General features: G+C 50.7%; 1 protein-coding gene across 4 annotated transcripts in view; it reads right to left on the reverse strand.

The window, feature by feature from the left end:
* Positions 1–18,207, reverse strand: part of ASAP2 (ArfGAP with SH3 domain, ankyrin repeat and PH domain 2) — a 202,054-nt gene that overhangs the window by 51,931 nt on the left and 131,916 nt on the right. For all 4 annotated transcript variants that reach the window (XM_075557132.1, XM_075557131.1, XM_075557130.1 and 1 more), the window contains exons 7-11: positions 17,135–17,220; positions 8,365–8,440; positions 8,022–8,108; positions 233–336; positions 70–139 (exon numbers count right to left, since the gene is read on the reverse strand). In XM_075557132.1, the coding sequence (XP_075413247.1) occupies positions 70–139; positions 233–336; positions 8,022–8,108; positions 8,365–8,440; positions 17,135–17,220 (423 nt within the window). The remainder of the gene's footprint in view (positions 1–69; positions 140–232; positions 337–8,021; positions 8,109–8,364; positions 8,441–17,134; positions 17,221–18,207) is intronic.

Here is an 18,207-nt window from a genome sequence, read left to right on the forward strand (position 1 = left end):
CAGGAACCCCCCCACCCACACACACTCTTTCTCTCACCACAACAAAGGCAAGTTAAAGACAATACTTACCGTCCCGTGGGATATGGTCAGAAACCCATTTTTAACGGAACATTTCCTTTTCTGCCACACTTTCCGGATCCTTGTAGACAAAGAACAAGAAGAGAAGTTCAGAGATTGTGGACGCGCGGCTGATCGACGCACCACCAGCACCCGCCCCAGCGCGCGCACACACCCATCACTCTTCTTGTAGAGGCTGCCGCTCCGCTCCGTCCCGTGCTCTTTGTTCCCCTGGGGCTGGTGCAAGCTGTAGGCTGCACCCTGGCGGATCTGGGAATCCTGGAAAAACGAAGAAGTGAGATTACAATCGGCCCCGATCCCAGTAAGGACACACCTGGCTCAGACAGAATGGATAAACCCGTTCCCCTTCTCACCACACCAGAAAGGCTCCTAAGACTCACAGCCCACATCCACAGATGCCGTTTTCAGCTGGAGGGAGAAGTACCAAAGCCAAGGGTCCCCAAACGTGCCTGAAGAAAGAGCCACCTGTTCAGTGGCCAAGCTCTCCTCCATCAGGGGCCTGAAGTCCCCGATTACAGCAAGAGGCAAAACCAGCCCTCAAGAAGGCAGGCAATGGGGCGTGTGTGGGAAGAACCCCAGGCTCTAACCACGGGCAGGTCCCTCGGTTGTACAAGAGGCATAAGTAACTAGGGCTGAGTAAGGTCAGAGATGCGGGTACCCAACACTCCTGGTCTCCACCAGAGGAGAGGGCCGGGCGCTGACCCTCACTGCCTCAGACCACGGACTGGGAAGAGTCTGTCTCACAAGGACTCTTCCCCTCAGCCACTGAGAACCTGGTCGCACGCCTACACAGCACGCTCCAACCTGTAACTTCCGACGACAATGCTATCCAAGAATTCCCAGTGCTCAGCTGGTGGCTGACAAATGTGACTAGAAGCACTGGAGACTCCAGCAGAAGCAGCAAGATGGGGAGACGGACTTACTTCACAGGTCACACAGGTAAAGGGTGCATGAGCACGGCTTCAGGGAGCTCCTCCAACCCAGCTCGCTTCCTAATGAAGCAAAGGAGACACCAACCACCGAGCAACTGGCTCCAGGCCCAGAGCTGGTTCAAGCCAGGGCAGAAGTGGGACTACAGGGTGCCTCCCATTCACGCCCCATCCATTTCAACCACGTTGCCCTGAAGAACCATGCCAGCTTCATCTCTGCCACCAAGAAACCACCCATCCTAGGGGAGAGTGGACCCATGCCCAGACAATGAAAGAGGTAACATGTGAACGCCAACGTGATTCAAACTGAAGATACAGAACCTACGGAGTGACAGATCATGTGGGGATGTCCCGGGCATGCAGGAGCAACGTGTTTCCTGGTGGCAGGGAAGAGGAGGACATGGCAGGCCCAGGAGGGGGGCATGTCAGACAGGGAGATGGGAGAACGCTGTGGTGGCTGACTGGGCTGCCTGAAACAGAAGGCTCCTACAGAGAATAAGGAGAAACAACTGCCGTGGCTGAAATAAAGGGGGGCAGGCCATAGGACAGCAAGGCCGGGGCATCAGGGTCCAGACCTGGTTTCAAAACAACAGGGAGCCAAAAAACAACATTCTGAAAGCTACACAGAAGAATCTTTACCCTAAAGAAGAAACCGGAGTCTGGAGAAGAAAAGAGAAGACTGTATGGATAATCCATTCCCAAGGCACCAATCTTAGCACGGTTCAGTTACTTATCTTGTGAAGCCCTGGGGCCATTGGCCAGCAGTCTGGGCTCGTCGTTTATCACTTACCACCCGTCTCATGTATTGTTGGGGCTCTTAGGAGGTGGTGAAGAATCACACCGGAGAAGAACAGGCAAGCTCTGGTGAAGCGCTCAAGTTCAAAGGGGTACAAAGAAGCCAAGTCTACGGCCACTGGGGCCATTCTGACTCACGAGCACCTGGACGGGGTTCCCAAAGCTGCACACCGCCGAGGGAGCAGATGGTCTGCTCTTTCTCCCATTGACCTGCCTGCCAACTGCGACAGCGGCCATCCAACGCTTACCCTGCGGTGCCACCAAGCTCTTCCGGGGGAGTGCTGCCACGTGGTGGAGAGGTGACCAATGCCCTCCAGCTATCGATGAATTAACTACAGAATGAGAAGCTGACAGAAACTTTCTTTCTTTCTTTTTAAAAAGGAATGGGTTGATGGTAAAGGTCTTCGGTGTTTACTTTGAGCTTTCAATTCCACCCCACTGATGTGTAGGTCTGGTCACACCATGTTGTCTTACTGACATGATTTTGGGAGCAGAATTTGCATCTTCCAACTTTGTTCTTTTTGAAGACTGTTTTAATGATCTTGGGTCGTCTGCATTCCACATGAGTTTTTGGATATTTCTTGTCGATTTCCGTAAGAAGGCAGCTGGGCATTTTGGCAGAGGTTGCCCGGAACCTGGAGATCCATTTGGGGAGTCTCACTTAATCTAAACAACATGGAGTCGTGTGCTCCTCGCACAAAGGCTATCAGCTCTGACTCTTCAAGCTGTGAGAGAGACCACGAAGCCCTTCTACCTGAACAGCGAGCCGTGTGCAGAGGCCGTCTGTGCTTAAACCGACAACAGCCCCTGAGTAAGAGGACACACAACGGGGACACAGCCTCTCTTCCACCGAGCTCCCTTATCATCTGTGCCTGTCGACAACCAGGGCACGAGGAGCGTCCCACGTCCACATCCTCTCAAAACGGCAACAGAAGAAACTCACTGGTGCCGTCCTAAAGCAGGCATACGTGTAGCCAGGCGAGGGTCAGCGGGGAAACACTGCTCACCTACATGCATCTCCATGGACGACTCCAAATAAACCTGTCAAAGGACTGAACTGCACGACCACAAGGTCAGTCTGTTGGTCTGGAAAGGAAGATTCCGGCATAAAGCAGGCGGTGGAATCATGGGACAGGTCTGCTGAAAGTGTCCGTGCCAAGTAAGTTAATTAGAATGGAATCCAGGTCACAGGGACAGGAGCGAAGACATTCATCTTTTCAGCAGTTGGATCCGATGCCAAAAGTCAAGGAAGAAATCATCTGTCTACTCATTTCCTTCAACCTGGTTTTTCCTCGAGTCACTTTCTTTTTAATCGTAAGGTAATCTGAACCCAAGCCACGGTGCACAATTGGAAGTGTTTACGGAAAAGGAATGCCATCTTTGAACCTAAAATCAGCCCACCTTGGAACTAGTTGCTTCCGCATTCTCTCGGCGAACAGAAGAGCCTTCTGAATCGCCGTGTGAAGGGGCTGATGCGGTGAGATGGGTGATGAGTGAGGGCCCCTTCAACAGGACCAGCCTTCTCTCCATCTTTGATTAGGGGGCTCAGTGCAAGAGAAACGAATCATCTAGTAACTGGCTCGATCCGTCCACGCTACCTTGCTTCCTGGAGACTCTCCAATGCGCTCTGCCTGTGCCGGAGAAGAGGACAAACGCAGGCTGTTGCGCGGCTTATCGGGCAACTGATGGGGCCTCGGAAGCTCTCCTCAGAGCCCAACAGCCACAGCGCCGCTGTCTGGCTCAGACATCCTGACACGTTCCCAGGTCCCTGCCACTACCCGTGACCTGGTTTGGTAGGGTGACAGTGTGTCACCTGGGAGCTCTGCCGAGACAGAAGGCTGCGCTCAGATGTGCAAACGCCTAGATCTGCAAGAATGGGGAAGGGCAACATTGCACACGTTACCAATGTTCCTGAGTGAGCTACTGCATTTTCTCACTAAGCGAGACTCAGAGGATGGCCCAGGATGGCCCGTCACGTGGGCAGGATATTGTCAACAACAGCAAGGGCCCCTCCTCTGTCCCACATGAAGAATGTAAATGCCCAGAGAGGGGGTCTTGCCCCTTTGGTTTACTGCTCTGTCTTCAGCCTCTGCTGTCGGTGGGTGTGGTTGAGGTGGTCCAGACACACAGTGGCCTATGGACCACGGAACCAAACGCTGCCTGCAGAATCACTGCCAAGTTGGAGCCTGCTGTTGAAGCCTCTAGGCCAGCAGCTCTGAACTGTGGGTCATGACCCCTTTGGCGGTCAAACGACCCTTTCACAGGGGTTGCCCAATTCATAACAGTAGCAAAATGACAGTCATGAAGTAGCAACGAAAATAATTGTATGGTTGGGGGTCACCACCACATGAGGAACTGTATGAAAGGGTTGCGGCAGTAGGAAGGTTGAGAACCGCTGCTCTGGACCCTTCAGCATCTCTGAGCTCAACGTCCATTAGAAGAATGAACGAGCAATGTCTAAATATCAGAATCACAAGCCAAGGGCCGTATAGAAACTCTCTTAGGTCTCACTAACCTGTCTGGTCCATGCAATACTGTTCCTGTTTTGCACCTAGAGACCAGGGCTCAGGGAGCCATCAGCCCAATGCCATCCTGGTAGGAAGTAGAAGATCTGGGACCAAAATGATTAAGAACCATGCTTTTCTGCTCTGCTAGACGGATTCCCAGGCAAACCTTCTGTCCTGGTCAGAACTTGGTCCAATATCTCCACCTGCTACAAGCCTGCTCCTAATTATTCCCCAACTCTCCGCTCAGGCACCATGGTTTCTGGGAAATCATTCCTGCACACTTCTGCTATCCTCACTCTGGGGGGGAACCTCATCATCCTGTCCTCACCCCTCAACGTGTGCCCCCTGCGAGGGGAGAAGTGCATTCATCCAAGTTGTGTGTGTACACACGTGTTGTATACATGTGTTTATGTGTGTATATGCATGCGTGTGCAGAGTGTGGCCTAAAGTCACTGCTGAGGAAATGACAGCCCCGTGTTGGTCAATCAACAAGTCTTTTAGAGTCAGAAACGAAAGCTAGGGTTAGGCAAGCTGGGAGCCACGCAGGAGAGGCAGGGAGGTGAACCCCAGGCCAGGGGCAACTACTCAGTTTCTGACTAACTCAAATTGGGGCATAACAAGACATGTCAATCCAGAAAGGCCAGAGTCAGCACTACACATCCTAAGAATAGGGGCAACAAAGCTGACAAACAGAAAGAGACCACACTGAGATCTCTAACGTGGAAAAGCCACTGTGGTTTCCATACTGAGGACGTGAACAATACACTGAAGCCTGAATCTCACCTCCAGACCAGCAGTCTGGGCTCAGCATCAGACAGCAGAGACAACAAACCAGCCACGATGTGTGTGTATGAGAATGCACTAGACTGCAGTGGGCTCTGCCTGGCCAGCAGAAGGCGAGAGAGCTGGATCTCAGGGATCAGCAGGCAGAGGGAAGAAGGTTCAGGTGAAAGCAGGCGCAGGAAGGGTTCTGACGTTAGGGGAAGGATCTTCGCAAAAATCAATATTCTATAACAGACGTAGGAGGACTGACAATCTGTTCAGCTTTTCTGCAAGACCGACCGCACGGATGGCAGAACAGTCCAGCGGGCTGTCCTCTCTGCACGAAGAAAGCGAGACTGTTGGTGGCTGTGAGGTGTGAAGCCACCAGGGTCACGAGGCCCCACAGCCAGGTCAGAGGGGGACAAAGGGAAGTTGTCATGGCTAGCTCTCCACTGAGACCCAGTGAACAACGTCTGGCAAAGACAGGAAGAACGTGGGGGTCACGCTGTGCCTCCGGCACACCCTCCCTAAGGTTTTAGGAACTGTCATTTCAGTGCCAGTGTTTCTACTGCGGAGGAAAACGATCGACACTGCTCGCTTTCTGTCAGAGGAGCCAATCCAAGGAAGGGGAACGGAGAACCTATGCAGCAGGAGATGTCTAAATGTCAGATTCTTTCTAATGACAGGGAACACGAGAAAAAGCCCAATCCAAACCCTGTTCACAGAAATCATGGAAAACATGATTGGGATACAATTGCTTATAACTTACCATTGTATTCATAAAGTGTCTAGTTTTTAGACGATGATGAGCCAATCCCATGTAAAATATAATACGAAGAAAATCCAGCACGTTCACAATGAAGAGATTACGCATTAGGTCTTGGTGAGCAGCCAGCTGGGCAGAAAAGCCACACAGAGCAGTAAAGGGGTCCATCTGACCCGTGTGCATAATCTAGGGAGGACGGTTGGCCAATAATAGCCACCTGAACAGCAGCCAACCATGAAAGATGTCTGGTCTGTGCTGGTATTTTCTACCTTCCTGCAATAGCAGCCAGGTTCCTCGAACTTCCTCCTCCTGCACAGCCGACAAAAACCGTGCCGTTCCCAGAGAGCTACTGAACGTTTGCATTTGCTTTTCCTTATCTAGACCTGAACACTGCTTCTCCAGCTACATTCTCCTTCTAGGACAAAGTGGCCCTCCACCACGACCATCAATGGGCTGGAGGCCCCTGTCTCTCAAGCCCAGCACGACCTCTTCTGACAGGAAGCCAATCTTCTCCATACTCCCAACTTATTTTCCCTTTTCTCTGCTCATATTCCAGGTTTGGGAATATCCAATCCACCAAGACCCATGTTCTCTGAAGAAGCTAATGTGTTGTGGGCCTTTTTGCCCCCCTCCCTCTCTCCCGTAATTCCATTAGCCAGTCCTTCACCTCGCTGGCCCGTGCTTTCCAGGAGTCCCCTAAGCGAGCGTGCTGGTCGGGCAATGTGAGATGGCGAAGGGCATCCTCAGGCTGCTCAGAGGGGGCTAGAGAAAAGGCATCTGCACACTGGAAGGGGACCAGGAATGCACAAAGCAAGGGACTGTGGTGGAACAAGTCTGTTTCAACAGAACGTGCAGCGTGAACCCGGATCATTTTGGGATGGGGTGATGGGGAGGGTGTAAGATGGACCGGGGGATGTGCGGAAGTCAACCATGCAGTGAAGAGGGGAGGGAGCAAGATGCTTCATCTTCACAAAGGAGCAACCATGAAGGCATGAACGGTCAACAAGAAAAATTTTGACTTTACTAATATTTGCACATTGAAATCTTAAGTCTTTAATAAAATCTATTGAAAGATCAAAATTAAAAACACTGTAAGCCATTAATATATGAAGAAGAAACATCTATTTTTTATGTTTATGAAGAAAGCATGCAGAATTCTACAATTTATTGAAATATGAACTACTTACTCTCCTAGACTTCGGTCACAAAAGGTAAGTGCATTTGGAAGAAAAACAACACATTCAGTTATAGTATAAGAACTTAAAACAAAGTAGAGCATTCCAAAATGCCAAGAGCAAATTTTACGCTCTGCTAAATAGTTTAATAGCTTTTTAAGTTTTTAAATCTACTAGCTATGCCACCAGATATGCTTTCACTGACACGCAGGCCGACTTACCGGTGTGTCTTAATTCCCAATTTATAATTCCCATACTGTAACTAACACCGTAAAACGAGCTGAAAATTTGACCTCATAATTACGTTTTTTAATGAGCTCAAAATACATGAATTATCACTGTTGATTACTAGCACAGAACTCATTACATAAAACAGATAGGAAAACAACAACAAAAAACCCACCAAGGTTTTTCAGAAAGAGGGTGTAAGAAAACTCAAGTCCACACAACCTCGGGGCCAGAAGAGACTCCAACGGTCACCTGTGACGTGTCTTATGCCCAACTGGACAGAGTCCACAGCCCTCAGACCAGGAAAGTCCCAGGATCAAAGGGGCACAAACCACAAGGGCGCCCAGGGACAGACACCAACAGTGCCCATGTTTTTTTTTACAAGCCACACAAACAGTATCTGGGGGAGGGCCGGGGCGGGCAACAGTGGGCTCGCATGCTAGTTTCCGGTGTACACTGTAGGTGTGTACACGTCATTTCCAAGAGCTCATCCTATGCGAAAAACACAGTGCTCAACTCCCAGCTGATAGAGCAAAAAGCTCATCCACAGCTGCTCGCAGGGGCCAGAGGTACCTGGAAAGCTGGTGTTAGAAAACCCAGGTGAACTATAAACACCTAGACGATGTGGACTGTACACTCTTTTTAAAAAAAAAATCATTTTACTGGGGGCTTGTACAACTCGTCACAATCCATACATCGAATGAATCAGAATTCCTCTGCTCTTAAGCACGCTGAGACCTGTGTGTAAAGCAAGGAATCCTTCTCATTTAAATCCCCTCACCTCCTTCTGTTCCACTTGCAATGCTGATTTCAAAATATCTCGAAGCTGTATCAATTGCCTTCTTTCTTCATCCTGGGCTTGTTTGATCTTCAAAAGTGAAAAACACAAGACCAGGTCACACCAACAGGGCAGTAAAATGCTTTGGGTGGATGCAAGTAACTCCTTCCCAGCGGAAATGGTTTATGAACGGGAACTTCCCACCAGGCTCTTGGAAGCACAAGAGGGTGGTTCGTTCCCAGGTAGCCCCGCAAGCAAGCACAGGGTTAAATGGAAGCAACCGACAATTGCAAACACGGAGGGCGTAGAGGCTGCCGCGACACGGACGGGGGCGGGAGCTACGTACTGTATGAAGATCTGTTGAGAGCGTTTCGATGGACGGTTTGATGCTTTCAACGGCTTTCAACCCATCCTGGAAAAAACTAGGGCAGGGGGAAACAAGTAAGAAACGCCGACCAGGCTCAGTAAGGAGGACACAATTTTGCTAGGTGAGGCAAAACCAAAAGCCTTCTTCTCAGGGCAGCTGAAGTGATTACTTAACTCCACAGTGAGCCTGAGCACGGGGAGCCTTGTCCTGATGCCCCCCAAAGCTGAGGGTGTGCCGTGCACGGCGTGTCGGGAATAAAAACAAGGTGTGGGGCGCGAAGAGTGTTCTTGAGAGAAACAAGAAAGCACGCCGGAGAAGGCAGTGACAGCTGGTGTATGTGGGTGACCCTGCATGCATCAACGTGGGTGAAGTCATTGAGGACTTGGGATTTGGGAAATACAAACAGTACCAGAGGCTAGACATGTTTCTGGGCTGCAATAGGCCGGTGCTCAAGGCCCCTGAAGTGTGTGTGCTTCACCCACCTCTTGAGGGAGAATGAAGAAAGGCCATACCGCCGGGCACCTGGGCCCATGTGATCTGGGCCCTGCCCAGTGCTCCAGCTTTTCAGCTCAAACATCAGCTCAGTGATTGGATGCCAGACCCGTTCGCTGTGTCTCCCTGAAACACCTGCATGTCACCTGGCTGGTTCCTGTTCCTTCTTTCAATGTCAGCTCCTGTGACCTCCCATGACCCCTATTTTAAAGGGGGTCATCTTTCTGAGCAGTGTTGCCTCAAAAACCTTAAGACACATGTCAACGATGTATCCATTGCGTGACTATTTAAATGTAGCTCTTCCAGGAGATGTAAAGCTCCAACTTAACATCAGAGTCAAGCACAAGGTACCCACAAATCCCAGCCCATTCTATTGGTTGCATTTCAAAAGGGCTTCCCAGGTGTTCACATGTGAGGCACTTCTTTTTTAAACGACACAAAGGGCCCTTTGTGACACCCAGGGACAGCAGCAGGCTGTGAGGCATTCCATTGGATCATCCCAGGGCGGAGGAAGGGGGGGCATGCACATACACACACACACACACACACACACACACGGTCTGGGTTCTGAACACTCACTGAGGAGACACAGTGGGAGCTATCAGAATGTCCTCACCGACACACATGCTGTAACACATGCTGTAGTTTATGCTGTGAATCCTCTTAGCTCACCCAGCTCTCTTGCTCCTCAATACAGACTAGGCTGTGGTTTAGCCATTCCTGGGAGCATTACGGTCATTTACCCACGAGTCTCGCTCCAAGGTTAAAAAAAAAAGCAAGAGGAAAATCCCCAACTCACTGCCATCAAGTCAACCCTGAGCCCCGGCGACCGCACCCTAGGGCAGGGTAGCACTGCCCCTGAGGTCTCCGAGACTGGGACTCCATGGGCAGAGAAAGGCTCCGCTTCCCCTCGCAGAGCACCCAGTGGTTTGAACTGCTAACCTTGATGTAAGCAGCTCACCGTGTGACTAGGACACCACTGGGGCGCCACTGTAAGATAAGGCGGAGAAGTGCTGTCAGACCCCTCTGCCACCCCTGGCCGCGGGCACCCTTTTAAATTGAGACGGTTGAGAGGGCAAATGGGAAGGAGAGGCTACTATTCTCCTTTCCCCGTTGGTTCTTCTGGTGTCTGGTTTTATTCACGTTTTTCTTTATGTCAGTTCCTAAATCCTTTCAAAGTCGTGTAAGAGCTGGTGGGAAAAGTGAGATAGGGGCGGCGGAAAGCGAGAGCACGCGGCAGAAGCTGTTCTAGGACAGTGCTCCTCAAAGTGAGGGGCTGGGGGAGGGTACAGGACCCCTGCACCATGGCCCTCCTCAGTTGCTCAGTATGAATGCTGGGCAAACTTAAGTGGGACCCATCCACATAGCAACGGCATTTCTCCAAGCTCCAAGGACTTCCCCCAACATCACTGTTGCTTAGGGCATTTTCTATTCCACGCGACCAAATTCTCAAGCCCTTAAACACACAGCTTGTTGCCATCGATTCGCTGCATGCACGTGTGCTTCGGAGTAAGGTGTTGTACAGGCCATCGGCAGAAACAGATGGCTGGTCCTTCTTCTGTGGTGGTGCTCCACTGCGGATCTGAACCATCCACCTGTCAGTTAGTGGCCGAGAGCAAACTGTGCCATCCACAGGCCTTTAAAACGTCATCAAATTCCTGAGCGGCACACAAAAGATTTGCTCTCATGGCTACTAACCGAAAAGTTGGCAGTTCAATCCCACCCAGCAGCAGCACAGAGGAAGAAAGGCCTGATGCACAGCTTCCATCACGATCTGAGCCAAGAAGCCCCTACGGAGAGGTCTGTTCCACCATGCACAGAGTGGGGGCTACCCTGAGCTGGAATCTACTCAAATGCAATCGCCTGAGGTCTCTTTTAGAGTCATACTTCAACCCCCCTGAAAGACTCCATGAGAGAGGGTGGTGGTGGTGGTGGTCTGTCTCGCTCTGAGCTCCCATGGCACCCCGTCCAGTGCTTTTACAGCCTGTACAACATCACACTACACTTACACCTGCTGACTACGCTGCCTGTCTGCACCCTGCCCCACCCTCACCACAGGATGCTTCCCAAGGGCAGCTGGGTCTTGTCTTCACTGTCTGTATCCCAAGTTCAACAGCTGGACCCATGTCTTCTTCAAATCTGAATCCCAAGTTCATCAAGCAGCCACCGGTCACAATGGCTCTAACAGACATTTAATTTTTTTAAAGAACCAACGATGTCAGCTTAACACATAAGCAAAAGGCTGTCATGAGCCTATTTGTTTTAATCCTGTTTTAAAGATGCCCCTACTCAATCTTCACCAGCAAGGATTGAGGAGACGAGTTTTCAGGGTCATTCATGAATGATACAGAAATACAAATTCTTTCTTCAAACCAAAGAAAAGACACACGTTAATTATTCGTCAAGAACACGAAAGGAGCAGCCATGGGAAAGGAAACACAACGCACACTGGAGTGAGTGTACATCAACATAATTCAAGTCAGTTCAGAAGGCGAGTCACCGCTGATGTATGCTGGACCTCGGCTCAAAGCAGAGCACCTCAAACAAGCTTACCTGTGCTTCATTGACTACGCCAAGATATTAGGCTGTGTGGATTTTAATAAATTATGGATACTTAATTGTGCGTATGTAAACCTGTATACTGAGGGTACGGAGTAAGGGATATTTCATGATTTAACATCAGGAGAGGTGTGTTTCCGGGTTGTATCTTTTACCATCTTCCTTCCATCTGAAGGCTGAGCAAGCATTCGGAGAAGTCAGACTACAAGAACAGAGTCCGGGTTGGATTCTTCCCCGTTCACATCCTGGGTCCAAGCTCGTCCACTCAAAGTGAGGAGAACCTCAGATACCTCCTGACGAGGGTCAGAGACCAGTCGTCAGTGTGGGTAGAGCCTGGGCCCAGAGGACAGCGATCCTCACAGTGGGATCCAAAGGCCACACACCATGGCAGAGGAAATGTGGAAGCTGTCTGGCCGGGATTCCCTGTCTTGGACCCATCACCAAGGCCCATGAAAGCTGCAGCTCAGAAACCAAACTCCACACTGCGCCGAGCAAAGCCCCCAAGCAGCAAAAGACCTCTGGTGACCCGTGAAGACGCCAAAGCTGAGGCGCACCCAGTCCAAGCCACCGTCTCCAGGCACCTCCACGCAGTGGACGCTGGACAAGGGACGCAGAAGACTGAGATGAACGGAAGCATTTGATTCACAGGCTGGTGAAAGTAACGAAGGGCCCCACAGAGAAATGAACACAGCACCCTGGGGAGAGGGCAGCCCCAAGGACCCGGCACGAGGATGGAGAGGCTGGCTCTCGGGTGCTTTGGGCATGTTCCCAGGAAGGACGGGATGCTCGGTGAGGCAGGGGGCCAAAAAACAAAAAGGAAGACGCTCAACGAGATGGACTGTAAAGGCTACAAAAAATGGGCTCAAACTTGGCACCAATTGGGAGGACGGCACAGGACCAGGTAGTTTGCTTTGGCTTTTGGGACACAGGCTCGCTATGACTTAGATAGCACCTCACAAACAACGTGGATCAGGCGGGCCTGGCTGCTGCAAGCTGGTCAACATGCTCGGCTGTTAACCAAAAGCCCGAGAGGTTCGCATTCCCCCAGAAATGCCTCAGAAAGGGTCAGCTTATCAATTTTGGGGGGACAGGGACAAGGCGCCATGGAAAACCCTATGAAGAACAGTTCTATCCTGACATACCTGGGGGCCCCAGCAGAAGGAAATAGACAGTAAGTGGAAGGGGAGGCAGTTTGTTCAATAACCACGCAATGCTCTTAGACCCTCGCTGACACACAGGGTCTTCACAACGATGAAGGCAGGCCTCTGCTCGGCGGGGCACTTTGGGTAAAAGTGTGCTTCCGGGGAAGAGACGTGGACGCTGGGAATGTTAAACCTGGGAAAGCCAAGGAGCACTCTGAGTGCAGACACAGGCCGGGCACAAGCTTTCCTTCTAGGTCAGAGCCACTCAGCCTCCACGGTTTATCGCAGAGCATAGCACCGGCTGAAGACTGTGAAGGGCATGTAATGTGTGCATTCTCTCATCCAAATAGGAAGTAATTGGAAGTCTCCATTGTAGAAGGTTCCCGAGCTCATGCCCATAAAAGGTCAACTATTTCACTCTTCCACAAGTGGTCTGTTGCTACCCAACTGATCAGTTTGGGCAAAATAAAGGAGGGGAAAAGGAAATCCTAGAATAGCATCTTAGCATCTATCAGCAAGGAAGCAGCTCACTTCCTAATTTGCCTCCCGTAGGGCTACAAGGATGGGAACTGAAGCCGCACTGTGCACATTGCTCAGTCAGGACTGTCACTCCCTGTGGAATAATTCCTCTCAGATAGTCTACAAACCAGGGTCTCCCCACCCAGGGCTGGTCCCCCCAGCTCAGAGCTCGGCGTTTAACCTGGATGACTCACACAGCACTTCTTCCGGAGCTGCGGGGCTCCAACTGCTTTAAACTCGCAAGGCCACCAGAGCAGCTATCGGTTTAATTCAAATGGGCCATCAGTGCTCCGCCGCCCACTGACTTCAGGCAAAAGTTGGTGAGTAAATGCACCGTGCGTGGCTGCTGCTGTTGTTAGGTCCTGGCTCATACAGACCCGTGCACCACCGACTGAAACGCTGCCTGGACCCAGGCCCTCCTCACTGTTGTAGCCACTGAGTCCATCCCGCTCATCAGGGGTCCTCCTCTTCCTTGCCGGCCTTCTCCCTTTCCAAGCACCGCGTCCTTCTCCAGGGACTGCATGCTCCTGATAGCGTGCCCAAAGGGCAGGGGCAAGGTCTCACTGTCTGCTTCCTCCTTCCTCCTTGTTTGTTCTGCTCAACATTCTTCGCAGACACCACAATTCAGCGGCACCGAGTCTTGTTTGCTTCCCCGTGGTCAATGCCCAACGCTCACATGCACTTGAAGCTGTCTGCTCTTGTAAAGACTTAGTCTCTGGGACCCTCTTCCAGCATCACTGTGAGTTAAATGGACTTGATGTTGTGGGGTTGGTCAACAAATCTAGCTCCCTTCAATAAGTGCCTGGAGGTGGCCCACTCTGCAAGTGAGCCTCTGGCCGGAGGGTTATGAGCTGGAAAGGCCGCCCCTCTGCTGCTGTGCTTCTCCAGGGTCCCTGCAGCCCTCTGTCACCCAGACAAAGAGGTGCACTATAGTACAGGGACCTCGGGGTCCAAAGGACACGCCCCACTCCTGAATTTCCCTTTTTGCTGAGGGTGAGAACCCCAGCCCCCTGCAATGACTCAGTTTATTCCCAGCAGGAGGCAAAATGAGTCAATCGCCACATTAATGCTCATGTGCGCTCTCTGCATGCCTTCCACCTAGCCAGTGGGTGGGCGTTACCAAGATGGCCAAAGAGTCACATCCTGAGGTTCCCTGCACAGCACCTGGTTAGGACAGCAATGGGGGCAGAGCAGTGTCCCGACGTTTCTAATGTTACCACTACTTTCTGTCTCAGCACCCCTCCCACCCCCAAAACACACACACAGAGTCATGCTCATGACCCAAAACTATTTTAAATCTTGATTCATGTGCTTGGGACAAAGATGGGGCTTTTGACTCCCACTAACAGTTACCGTCTGGGAAACACACAGGGGCAGTTCCACCCTGAGCTATGGGGTCGCTATGAGTCGGCACAGACCCGAGGCCAGGGAGTGTGGACTTAGGATTTACGTGCATGGAGCTCCCATAACATAGGACTCAAGGACCGGTGCTTCAAGGAGTGCCTGACACATAGTAGGAGCTCAACTGAGCAACGGATCAATGTGGTGCTTCCAATGTTTCAAGAGCTTCGCAACCCATGGAGAATAAAAGGTAACAGAGATAGCACACACTCAGTCAAAGTGTGCCTGAGGAAGGAGGAAAGGAAACCAGCCCGTTAACATTCGTGAGTGGATGCATGCCGGAGAAGAAGACACGGCTGTGAGGTCAGTGCCTCATTGTGAACACACGGAAGGAGCCCCGGCGGTGCCAGGTTAGTGCTCAGTGGCCACTGGAAAGGTCAGTGACTGGAACCCATCAACTGGTCTGCTGGAGAAAGAACATGATGATCTGCTCCCCTCAGGACCCCCGCAGGTCACATGGAGTTGTAGCCACAAGATCAGCAGTTCACACCAACTGGTAGCTGCACAGGGGAAAGATGAGGCCGTTGACTCCCGAAATGACTGGAAATCAAGGACACCCAGAGGGGACCATTCTACTGTCGTCAGAGTCTACTTGACGGTCGTGAGCTCAGTTCTGGCTTTTACAGGGCCGCTACGGGTCAGAAATCTACCTGATGTCACAAGGGCAAACAGACATGGTGGAAGCTTCGTGGCACAGGGTGTCAGCCTGCACCACCCCACCCAGCAGCCCTGTCATGTGGGGTAGCTAAGGACCAGCAGTGATGTGGCACTCCAAGTCAGCAGATGATCCACGGTGAAGATGAAGGTGAAGCGGAGTCTTGAGCGAGCCCCGAGCAGGTAAAGTTTCTCGTTCTAGTCTGCAGACCAGTGTCGCCTCCTTTGCTGGCCACCAGCATTCGCTTTATGGGGTGAAACACGATGCATCTTTATTTAATGCAGTGCATCGCGCCCTCCCATTTCTCTTTTTCTTCAAAATCGTTTTATCAGGAGCTAACACCGATAGCCTATCGTTCCGTAGTTCAGTCTCATCAGGCAGCACTGCACAACTGCGACCACAGTCAGTTTCAAAACACTCCCTTCCTTCCTGAACTCCTTGACATCAGCTCCCTTTCTTCCCTCTTCCCCAGTGTGCCACCCAGAAACCCTTATTCTACTTGTTGTCCCTATAAGTCCATCAATCTTGGGTTTCATCTACAAAAAACACATTATCAATGATTCAAGAATATATTCAAAGTGTAACAGATAAACCTCAATATGAAACAAACAAACCCAGAAAATGTAAAAAATCAGACCAGGGCCAAAGTACATCAGAGGGGGGAATCAAGTGACAAAGTCTTAACCATTCCAGTCAGGTTGATCCACTCTGATCTCCCACAGTCATCTCGTCCAAACTCTGGTAACCCGGTTATTCTCATCCCTCCAGTATGGTTACAAGGAAATCGCAGGAGGCATATTTCCTGTGTAGAGTTCGCAAATGTATCTTGGGCTTCCACAGTCACCCACAGCCTTCTGACAACCAGAAGCTCCCAATCCAAGCTCTCATTTCCTTTGGAACAAACAAGACAACACACGGGACACCGCACTAGTCTGCTCTTCTGGAACACAAGCCGATACTCAGGGGCTCCAGAGCTTGTGGGAAAATGAATGAACAGACCGTGAGATTCTCCCCCACTTTATAAAGCCATACCTCATGTTTGATAACTGCTACAGACCAGGGGTGCACCCCTCTCCCCCTCATATCTGCTGGAATCATAACCCCAGTGTCTTTGGCTATAATCACATTTGGGAACAGGGCTTCCTTTGTTCTGTCAAGAAGGACAAATCAGCATCGTGTGTGTGTGTGTGTGTGTGTGTGTGTGTGTGTGTGTGCGTGTGTCTTAAACAGAATGGCTTCGGAGATCTAAGAAGAGCAGACGAGAAAGAGAAGAGAGAGGGGAAGAGATGTGCCTCGATGGGGAAAGACAGAGGCCACATGGGGGGACCAGGGAACTAAGGGCCACTGGAGCTGCTGAGGCTGAGATAAGTCTCTTTGTCCAGCGCCCGCAGAGAACCTCCCCTGGAGGCAGGCGTGGACGTGCAGCCTGCCCTTCCCTCTTCTGGGAGCCCAGGCACGCATGCAGTTCGTCTGTCGGAGCAGCAGGGAGAGAAGACAATGACCACAGGTTCTCACAGTCCTAACTCTATGTTTCAGTTGCGATATCATCCCCTGCCATAAATTCACCTTTTAGCGTGGAAAAGCAGGGCCTTTTGCTTTCTTCTCAAACTGTGAAACCATGACCGCCATCTAATTTCAGAGACTCATCCCCCCCAAAAGAAACCGCTGCACACATTAGCAGTCACTCCCCACCCCCTCTCTCTGCAGCCTTGGCAACCACACTGAGGTGTTTCCTGTCCCTCTGGAGTTGCCTGTTCTGAGACTTCCAGACATGAAATGACTCGGCCCATGGTCCTTTGTGCTCGGCTCCTTCCCCTCAGCATAACCCATTCAAGATTGAGCTTTAGTGTGCCATGTGTACCCGAACTTCATTTGGGGGGTGGGGGCGCTACAGACTTCCCTTAATACGGTAGTTCTACCAGAAATATCCGTGAAGGGAAAAACATTTGAAATAAGATCATAGGAAAGAAAGAAAACTTACTTGCATTGGGCATGAAAATACTTGATCAGATTCTGAAGTAAATCCACTCCCTTTTTAATCTTAATTTCATTGACCTTCAGCAGATACTGTTAAAAACAGAAAAGGAAAGAAACCGTCACAGGAAGAAGCAGCACATTAATTCCCGAGGACAGTCTCCTCTTCTACTCCTCTGACGCCTGTAACAGGGGTGCCACTCACAGGTGCTGCTCTTACCTGGTGCTACGTGAATGACGACGTCAGGTCCATGCATGCTTACCTGCCAAGAACTCCTAGCAAAAGGGCAGTTTACCTTAACCCACTAGCCCAGACGTCCCCTCCAGCTGCACAGCAGAATGAGTACAGTTGGAATGACTGGGATGGAGAAAGTGAAGATAGGAGAGGACTAGGCCAGGCTCACAGCGGCCAGATCTTCTGAACATTCTAGAGCAGTGGTTCTCAACCCTCCTCCTGCTGCAGCATGCAGCCCTCTATTACAGCTCCTCATGAGGTGGGGACCCTCAACCCTAACATTATGCTCACTGCTACGTCATAACTGTCATCTTGCTACTGTTATGAATTGTCATGTAAATATCTAATATGCAGGATGCATTTTCATTGTTACAAATTGAACATAATGAAAGCATAGTGATAAATCACAAAAACAATATATAATTACATATTGTGAAATATTGATTTCTAATGACCAATCAATGATATTTTGCCGTAAAGCATGGTGTAGCACGGGTAACAAGTCTTCCTGCGGGTACTCGTATGTGGGCATATCTGCATGTGGGCGGACCTGCCTGGAGGTGGATAGAGGAGTGGTGTCTTGGTTCCTAACACCATTGGAAATATGTTTTTCCGATGGTCTTAGGCAACCCCTGTGAAAGGGTCTTCAACCCCCCCAAAGGGGTCGCGACTCACAGGTTGAGAACCGCTGTTCTGAATAGTCCCATTTGCACACTTCAGCCCCCGCTATCCTTTCTTTCGCAAGACACTGTCTAGAACACGAACTGCCGATCCTCTGTGGTTGAGACTCTGCCACCAAGTCTCTAAGGCAGGTAAATCCCTCATCTCTACATGCCTTTTATAAA

Source organism: Tenrec ecaudatus, chromosome 8, assembly GCF_050624435.1.
Source record: "Tenrec ecaudatus isolate mTenEca1 chromosome 8, mTenEca1.hap1, whole genome shotgun sequence".
In the NCBI taxonomy this organism is placed as follows: domain Eukaryota; kingdom Metazoa; phylum Chordata; class Mammalia; order Afrosoricida; family Tenrecidae; genus Tenrec; species Tenrec ecaudatus.